Source organism: Fulmarus glacialis, unplaced genomic scaffold (assembly GCF_000690835.1).
Source record: "Fulmarus glacialis isolate BGI_N327 unplaced genomic scaffold, ASM69083v1 scaffold8974, whole genome shotgun sequence".
NCBI lineage: Eukaryota > Metazoa > Chordata > Aves > Procellariiformes > Procellariidae > Fulmarus > Fulmarus glacialis.
Window position 1 is genome coordinate 24,269 of NW_009208644.1, and position 8,974 is coordinate 33,242.

At 41.8% G+C, this 8,974-nt stretch overlaps 2 protein-coding genes across 2 annotated transcripts in view; one reads left to right on the plus strand and one right to left on the minus strand.

The window, feature by feature from the left end:
* KDM2B (lysine (K)-specific demethylase 2B) overlaps positions 1-1,900 on the plus strand; it is a 17,741-nt gene extending 15,841 nt beyond the window's left edge. The window contains exons 9-10 of the mRNA XM_009576559.1: positions 152-370; positions 884-1,900. Of these exons, the coding sequence (XP_009574854.1) occupies positions 152-370; positions 884-1,065 (401 nt within the window). The 3' untranslated portion in view covers positions 1,066-1,900. The remainder of the gene's footprint in view (positions 1-151; positions 371-883) is intronic.
* Positions 1,901-4,031: 2,131 nt separating this feature from the next.
* On the minus strand, positions 4,032-8,698 carry RNF34 (ring finger protein 34, E3 ubiquitin protein ligase). The gene is made up of 5 exons (XM_009576560.1): positions 8,484-8,698; positions 6,546-6,935; positions 6,182-6,238; positions 5,737-5,938; positions 4,032-4,383 (listed from the first exon to the last, which is right to left on the minus strand). The coding sequence occupies exons 1-5, from the start codon at positions 8,685-8,687 to the stop codon at positions 4,196-4,198; spliced, it is 1,041 nt and encodes a 346-aa protein (XP_009574855.1). The 5' UTR covers positions 8,688-8,698; the 3' UTR covers positions 4,032-4,195.
* Positions 8,699-8,974: the final 276 nt, after the last annotated feature.

The window sequence follows — 8,974 nt, forward strand, 5'->3', positions numbered from 1 at the left end:
ATGTCCCCTCCAAAGCTCCAGACAGGCAAAAGCGTCTGAAGTTGACGTAGGGCAGCAGTGTTGTGTGTCACAGTGCATTTCATATAGATCTGCAGATGTTTGCAATTCGGGGCGAGACTTCTGGGAGTGACCTGCTGCCTCCGCTTTCCAGGTCAGATCGACAACCGGAGTAAGCTACGGAACATAGTTGAGCTGCGTTTGGCTGGCCTGGATATTACAGATGCTTCTTTGCGGCTGATCATAAGGCACATGCCTCTGCTCTCCAAACTCAATCTTAGTTACTGTAATCATGTGACAGATCAGTCTATTAACCTGCTGACCGCAGTTGGAACCACCACGCGGGATTCATTAACAGAAATTAATTTATCAGGTAAGCAACACAAGCGCAGGGGAGGAGGGAGGATGGGAATTGCCCATTGGCATTAGACTGAGACACTCATCAGTGGAAGTGGTTTTACCCAGCTCTTCCCCTGCCCCGTGTAACTCCCCCCCAGGCCTCCATTTGAGCTGCTGGATGCGCTGCCGGTGTAAACAACCCTGCAGCTGCCCAGCCTTTCCCTGGGCCCTCCACCAGCTGACGGGACCGCCGCTGCCTCCCGCTCGGGAGCTGCGTGTTGTACCTCGCTCATCCTCCACAGGGGATTTTCCAAGGCCGCCGCTGTGCGCATCTGGCGTGCTTTGCTTTATCTCGTCGGTTACACAACAGTGTCACGGGGATTAGAGAGCGGCGGTGGCGCTGGCTGGGCAATCACACTGTTGGCACAGCCCAGGAGGAGCAAGAAGGACCTACCACAGTCGGGATAAACCGTCCTCGTGCTGGAGAACAACCTGAGATGGGCTGTTAAATTTCTCCCCTTTGTTGTTTTTCTTTTTTTTCTGGCAGACTGCAATAAGGTTACTGACCAGTGCCTGTCTTACTTCAAACGTTGTGGAAACATCTGCCAGATCGACCTGAGGTACTGCAAGCAAGTGACAAAAGAAGGCTGCGAGCAGTTCATAGCGGAAATGTCAGTAAGTGTTCAATTTGGGCAAGTGGAAGAAAAACTTCTGCAAAAACTGAGTTAGTTAAAGGACACGTGTAAATACTGGGGCGAGGGGGGGAAGGGACTAAGAACATGTAGGGATTTTATTTTCAATTTGGAACTTGGAATATTGGAAAATACCGCGATTGGATTTTACAACTCTTGTCAAGGAGAGAACAACATGAAACTACCCATGTTAAGAATTTCAACTTGTGCCACTAATTCAGTCTACCTGGGATGTCCTGCACTGGCTCTTATGCAAATTCATAAGGCGACTGTTACTGATGATAATTGTTCACACCCGGAAGACGACTGATCTCCAAGAAATACTGTTATTTAAAGTACCACAGCATGTGCTTGGTAGTGTAAATTTGATTTCTGCTTTTCATTTCTTAAAACAACAAAAAAAAAAAAGTTGGTGTCATTGAAGTGGACCACGCACTGCATTTCTGCCTTCTTAACACGTTTTGTTTTGTTACATCTTACATTATGCAGAACTATTTTTGTACAAAAATTGTTTAAAAATTATTTATGCAATGTTTGAATGCATTACCAGTGTTTTGGTTTTGATTGCCAATTTTTATCTTTACTTATGGTAGGCGAGAACTTAACCTATACTTCGTAGACAGTATCTATCTACAAACGTGCCCAGGTCAGGAAAAAGTAGGTTAATACTTTCAACTTAAAGCATGTTTTAATGGAAGTTTATATCCTGCTTTGTATACTTCAGAAGTGACATAAGCATGTTGTGGAAATAAGGTGTAAATTATAGTTGAAGTAAAACACTTTGCCAAGTTTTATCTGTATAGAAATCACCTTTTTCTCAAAATTTTAAAAAATTCCAATTTCAGCTTTTGCACATAGGAGGGTTTCACTCTGTAGCATGAGCTCTTGTACTGAATATAAAATTAATTTATACAGTGAGTCCAGCCGTAGAATAAATGGTCAAACGTAGTCTCTCTTTCTTTGAAGTGTGAGTTGAGTTCTCATTTAAGGTTTATAACATGGTTATTTCCTGATTGTAAAATTCTGCATTCATAAGTGCCATTGTTGTACGGTGTTGTTTTCGTAGACCTTCCTGATGCAGTTTTACCTTTGTTGAATTTGTATAAACAATTGTACAAAAACAGGCGCTGGCTCTGCGGGTTTCTGTTCCAACGTGGGGTGGCTTTGGTAGGAAGCCATGTGCGTGGAGTGACTGCTGTGAGCCCAGGGGGGTGCGTCGGGGTTCGAGCGCAGAGCTCGTGGCTCCTAGCCTTGGTGCGAGCCAGGATTAGCGGCAGAGGCCCCTCTTTCTGTCAAGCACTTGGTCTTTGTCCTGTGCCTCTAAGTTGGCATGTTCCAATACGTTTTTACTGAGGAGGGAATAAAATACACATACGTGCCTTTCTCAAGCTGGACTCTGCCCAGATTAGTCTAGAGGAACACTTACATATCTCAAGAAGAATGTTAAAGCTTGAGCTGAGTAACCAGCAGCACTCCCACAGCTGAGTAAGAAAAGAGACAGAGGCTGAGAAAGCCCATCACAAATCTTTATTAAGCTTGTGTGGCTAATGATCAGCATGGAAGTAACATATAGGGTATGTTTTTCTTCATTAGCTTACTCACTGAACAGAGACTCCAGGAATTAAGTACCATTAAAAAGTTACTTCTAAAAAATAAAGCCATTGAGAGGTTTGCTCCCTTCTGAAAAATAACCAGCACTGTCTCCAAGCTGTGTATTTTATTTTGAGGAGGAGCTACTTTCTGTTATTCAAGCCAGCTTAATTTTTCAGATAAAAGACAAGAGCAGGTGTGACAGCATAGCAGAGGTAAGAGTTCTCAGCCACTGCAGCCTAGGCAAAGCGTGTCCCTGTCTCCGTTACTTTGCTAGCACGTGGGAAATTACAAGGAGAAAGTGTAGCTTCATTGACCAACCCTGCTTACAGGATAACCATCCAGGACGGACTCACCTCTCTTTTTTTACAGTGAACTTACTCAAACTCTGCCATGACTCTGCTTGGCCACAGGCAGCCTGTCCCCAGAACAAGAGCTGTTCTTGTCGCTGTCTTCCCCCAGTCATCTGTCAAGGACTGTTAAAATTCCTGCTCCAAGAGGACCCTTACCCTGCTGCTGGCACGAGGCCCAGCTAGAAACTGGGCCATGGGCTGACAGCAACGCAGGTCATTCCGCAGCCAATGGGAAGCGTGGTTAATAGTGAGGCGGCCTGGGTTAAAAGGCTGTGAACATGAGGTTTTAAGAAATGACCATGTTTCCTTTCCCTTCTCCTTAATAAAGCCCTCCCTGTTTAAGGTTAGTAACACCATACATTCCACATGTTAGCAGCAAGTAGTTTCATGACCCTGATTAGTATTCACAGTAACATCAGGTTGTCGGCACATGGAATACAATCATCACACATAAGATTAATAGTTACAATAGGCATGAGTAGATTAAGGACCACAATAATATGGTTTACTATACCCCTTCTTAAAAAAATACTTTTTTCCTAAACTAAAAAACACTTAGTAATTGGTATTTGGACACCACGTGGCAGAGCCCTGCAAAGTGGCGGAGCTTTTTGTACATTTACAAAGAATGGCCAAGACAGTACACATGTAACGGCAGATATTCTGAATGAAGCAATCGGCATAAAATAGATCGCTTAAGGGCTTCTGTGCAGGTACAGTTAATGGCAGTGCTTTCTACAGTCGTATTTTATACTGTTAACACTGTTGCAGGGACAGTGTCAGAACAGTTACATTCTATAATTACATAAAAGCTGAATATTCAACTGATATATTCGTTGCTTCTAATGCACTAGACAACGTAACACGCTAATATGGTCGAGCAGAGGTGCTTTCTGACCACTTGCTGAGTACTGAATGCGATAATTAGAGGTGATATTCTTCAGAAGAGAGCAAGAACTGCTGTAAACAGTTTGACTCAAACAGTCTCTGGGTTGATAAGGTAAGTCAGGCAGCACTATTACTGTACATACGGGCATTGTGTTGTACTGCCCACCCGTAGGATTCAGTATGCTGTAGAAAAAAGTTTCACAAACTTCTAGATCCTGATGTTCAAAATGTTGTGTTTAATCGAAAACTAAAAAGCTGACACATACCCCAAGGTTCGGCACTCCTGCCCACAGAAATCCCGGAGGGGTGACTACAAAATCCATTTTTGGTCTTAGTTTAAGATTTGAACACATGCACGGCCCGAACAACGTACTGTCGGCAGATGGGGCACTCGTTCATCCTCTTGCCGCACTTGGTGCAGGTGACCATGTGGCCGCACTCCAGCAGGACGCAGTCGATCACGGCGTCCATGCAGATCCGACACAGGTTATCGTCGTTGTCGTTCAGCTGCATCTTCTCACCCTCTGAAAACCAACAGAGAGGGAGGTCACGCACTCCCTGTTCACAATAGTTTTTCTAACCCACAGCTAAGAATTAATCTATATTCCTTCAAAAAAACCCCAAAGAAACAAGAACTAGAAAATCCCGAAGTGAACATCCAATATTTGGCTTCATTCTTTAAACTCGGAAACCATTTTCAATTCAGAACATAATGACTGTGAAATAATGTGTTGGATTAAAATTCAGAGCATGTTGGTTTTCCATCTCTGAGCTTGCTTCATTTGGCAGAACACTTTCCTCAGAAGATTAAACACAATAAAGCAGACTAAGAAGTGGAAGCCTTAAGTAGATCATAAAGACGGCAGAACTGAATAAAACCTGTCAAGTTTCATTGCAAATAGACAACATCCCCTGTCAATGACCGAATGTTCCATCAGACCATGTTGAAAAAAAAAAATCGTAAGTTTAAAGCTTGATTTCAGACAGGTTTTCAATTCTAGTTTATGACCAAACTGAGGGTCTCACTTAAGCCATGTTTTGACATTCACTAACAGCCTCCCACCTTCACAACCCTTCTCCACCCCAGTTAGCTGATTATTTAACAACTGATTATCACAGTCCCTGCCGTGTATGTGCTGGCACAATCTGGCTGAGAAGTGGCCCAGGGCTAGAAAGTTTTCCAGTCACCACAGTCCCCTGTTCCTTACAGCCTGACTGCTGGATGCAGGAATGAAGAGGCAGGCGTTTTCCAAGCTGGTGATAACGTCAAAAAGTTGCTCCTCAGATAATACTTTGTGAACAGGAATCGGTCTGTGGATATACTACAATCACGCAAGTGAAAGACTCCAACTATTGAGTGTAACAGAGGGTAGAAGAATACTGAGCTGCAGCCACAGAACCACCTTGTCATGAAAACATGGACTGAGACCAAACCACTTGGACTTGGACTTCTGCCACTGTAGCTTTTAATTCTCTACCACAGTAAAAGACCTGAATTGCTTTGGGCTGTTGACAGCTACTGAGAAGCTCTCTCACTAATACCTTGTGAAACCTAATAAAGGACGTGGAGGTGCCAAGTTTCATGTTCTCTGAGGAACTGGTTCTCAGTTCTGCAATTTTACCTTCACTGTGAAAGCTGAGCTCTCTTGAGCTTTGGAAAAAAGTCTCAAAGAACCAGCACAATCCTGGAAAGCTTCATTTACTCACTGGAACCATGTTCAACTACTCTAGATGCAGCCTGAACTGTTAAAACACACTTTCCAGTTGTTCCAGCTGAGCAGACCAAGTTAGACACCAAGTCCTTCTGTTGCAGAACCAGCTACTGGAAACCAGAAAATAAGTAGTCTTAAGAAAGTGAGAATTAAATATAAACCTACGTGTCTTGTGGTTTTCCTCACTCTCTCTGTAGAGTCTGCTCACTTTTTCCACAAGTTCCCATTTTTCACAGCATCCTGAGTAGTTGACAAAATTACACGCAAGTATTTCCTTCAGCTGTCGAACACTCAACCCTTCAATGTCTTCCAGACTTGAAATATCGGACAAAGACGCCCTTGCTCGCTTTCTGGACAATCCAGGGGTCTGAAACACATCAATTGCATGTTTTTAACTCCCAGTAAGTTCAGAGCATCAGCTCTGGTGCTACATGAAGCTGCAGCAGCTTCGCTAAATTTTTAATCTTTTTAAAACAAGTATTTGCAGACAGGCATTGCTAGACACAGCTAACTCTGAAAGAACGAGTGTGATAGTAAATGTTGACAGAGATCTAAACACTTTATGGTGCCACATGCCAAAAATTCATTCTTTGGATAGTTCATATCTCACCTGCTCTTCTGCACTTTCTTCTTCTTCATTATTTATAGAAGATGTTTCAGTTTGTCCCTGTGTACAAAATGAAACTAATCAGGATAAAAACACATGATCCCTTATAAAATATTTTCCTTTGTACCAAACTGATCACAGATGACAATGACATGTTGAAGTTTCAATTGCTACCAATCATCATGAAATTAAGTCACCTCTATCATCTAAACTAGTAATCTTATCTAGTAATCTTCTGTTTTCAGGTGAGAGATACAAAAGGCATTTTTCCTGCCACCCCGAACTGCACCAACTGGCATTTTATTTTAAAGCGATGCATACCTATTAAAAAAAAGCTATGCTATACCATAAAACACATTAATTGTACCCGTAAAGGCGTTCCATTTCCTGTGCTTCCCCTTCTGTTTGCAAGTTCTCCTTGAGACGACACTGATACAGACATAGAAAACGGATGAGTAAAAAACCCCGAAGTCTGTGACCGTGACGAGTGCAAGCTACTAGCGTCCATATCCTCCTCCGAACCTAATCCATGATGGCACAGCACAAGATCCACCAAGTCTTCTTTCTCCCTGCAAGTATCCGTTGGTATGTTTCTGAGAATCAGATACTGACGCAGATCCTTTACTTTCAATCTCATTAACTGAGGTCGCTGAAAGGCTGTTTCTTGCAGCAAGTGACAAGTGGAACATCTTCTGAGATTCTCTTGTAAGACTGAACAAACTGAGCAAAAATCCTTCTTGCAGTCACAACACACGTGCTAAGTAGAAAGAAGAAATAACCACTCAGCTGTATGTCATAGAAAACAGATTCAGACCCTGCTCTTTTCTTTATGTAATTTACTACTAGTGTCTTAATTGTCAATTTTGACATACATCATTTTTAGGATTTAAGTCTAGAAAGCTGCCCTGTCAAATAGTTTTGCAGGTGTTCCAAGACAGTCCGTTGCTTTTGGAGCACTACTGTCAGCTGATTTGAGGTTTCAATGAATAAAACATTATGAATAAACAAATTAATAAAGTACACAAGTTGTAGTTTACACAATAAACAAAATTGAAAGCCAGTCAATTTTATGGTATGTTAAAATACTTTTGAACATACTAAGTATCACTGCATTTTTCACATGTGTAAAAACAGCATAATCTCCAAACTTTAAAGAACATACTTCTTCCTCAAAGAATTCAAAGTAGGCTTTAAATGTGATGAATCACATAGTAAGTAAATATTCCCAAGTGCCCAGATGTCATTTCTGAGGAGAGCTTTGTTCAAAAGACTCACTACAATATCCAAAAGCTAGAATAGGCAAGACTTTCAGCAGCGATTTTAAATGGTCATCTCATCCCTTCCTCAATTGATTCAAAGAATTCAAAGTAGGCTTTTAAGATGAATCACATAGTAAGTAAATATTCCCAAGTGCCCAGATGTCATTTCTGAGGAGAGCTTTGTTCAAAAGACTCACTACAATATCCAAAAGCTAGAATAGGCAAGACTTTCAGCAGCGATTTTAAATGGTCATCTCATCCTCTGTGAACAAATCCAAACCCTTCAAGTTTTTCAGGATTTTAGTAAATTAACATCAGCTTCAGAAAACGTCCCTACACAACGCTTAATTCAACAAAGTGTTTGCCATGCAAACAACAGGACACATAGGAAGGGGGAAACTGAACACACAAACTGAGGAAAGAGGCTTCACGTTTATGTAAACAAGCTGCAGAGAATTAGGTCACTGAGTGGACAAAATAATGATGCTGGACAATCATGATACATAGAAATAATATTAACAATCTCAGATTTATTTATCTGCATTCACCCACCAACCTGCCTCCAAACGAAGGAAGAGGCTGTTGGAGTGCAATAGCTTTTAACAGAACTGAACCTAGTTAGAAAACAAGCAGAATTACACAAGTATTTCACAGAAAGAAGCTGTGATACTAAATTGTGAGTTTTTAGCTTTTCCATCATCTAGTTTGTTCATTCCGGTACCCACTATGTTTGGTATAATCTTCAAAACCAGATGTGTTTTAACATTTAAGATTCTGAAATTAAAACACGTATCTTACAAATCATAATCCACTAATTTTTAGGTCAGACCAGATCCAGTGTGTCACCTATTAATGAACATCAGACGACTTAACTTCTAATCCTGTCTGACATTAATTTCCTGTGACTTCAGAATAAGGCACTTACTCCCTTCCTGGCTATCTGCCTTGGGTTTCCTTATCTAAGGAAAAATACACATTCATCTCCCAGTATGCCTACAGATTAGTTCATATGAGTAAAAATATTATCTAATAGGAAATATACTCACTTTTTTCCTAAAAACTGAAAAAGAAAGTCCACAGGCTTTGCAAACTACGTTAGCACCCGCCGCAGCTGGAGATGGATACGCTGAGAAGTCTGTATTTGGTGTGAATCTGAATGGGCCAGCACCTCCCCCAAAGCCAGCCGGCTGGCCACGGACAGCTCCAGTACCCATGACTTCATTCAGCAATCCACAGCAGGAAGCCCACATGGAAGTAGCTCCCGCCTGAAAACATTCACAAAGCAAAAAAAAGAAAATTAATATCTGAAAGCCCACATCAGATGTGACTTGCTACTGAAGAGCTACTTCGCTCCATCTGTCATCATCCCAAAAGCATGTGGTGCGAATTCCCAGAGCACCAGGAATTCAGCACACTAATATCTGTAACAGCCCAATAATCTCCACTTCCCAGCTGCAAACCAAAGTAGGTAAGATTTGCAGGCACAAGGAGCTCGCTTTCATAACTCCTTTTCTAGCAGAGTTCTGCACAAAAAGGG

What these genes read in the sequence shown, in the direction of transcription:
- RNF34 (XM_009576560.1), bottom strand. Translation starts at nt 8,687, where the DNA reads ATGTGGGCTTCCTGCTGTGGATTGCTGAATGAAGTCATGGGTACTGGA. An exon ending in AAGAAAGTGCAGAAGAGCAG is followed by an intron (nt 5,939 to 6,181) that starts GTGAGATATGAA and finishes GATGTGTTTCAG; the next exon opens with ACCCCTGGATTGTCCAGAAA. An exon ending in TGAGGAAAACCACAAGACAC is followed by an intron (nt 4,384 to 5,736) that starts GTAGGTTTATAT and finishes GTTGGTTTTCAG; the next exon opens with AGGGTGAGAAGATGCAGCTG.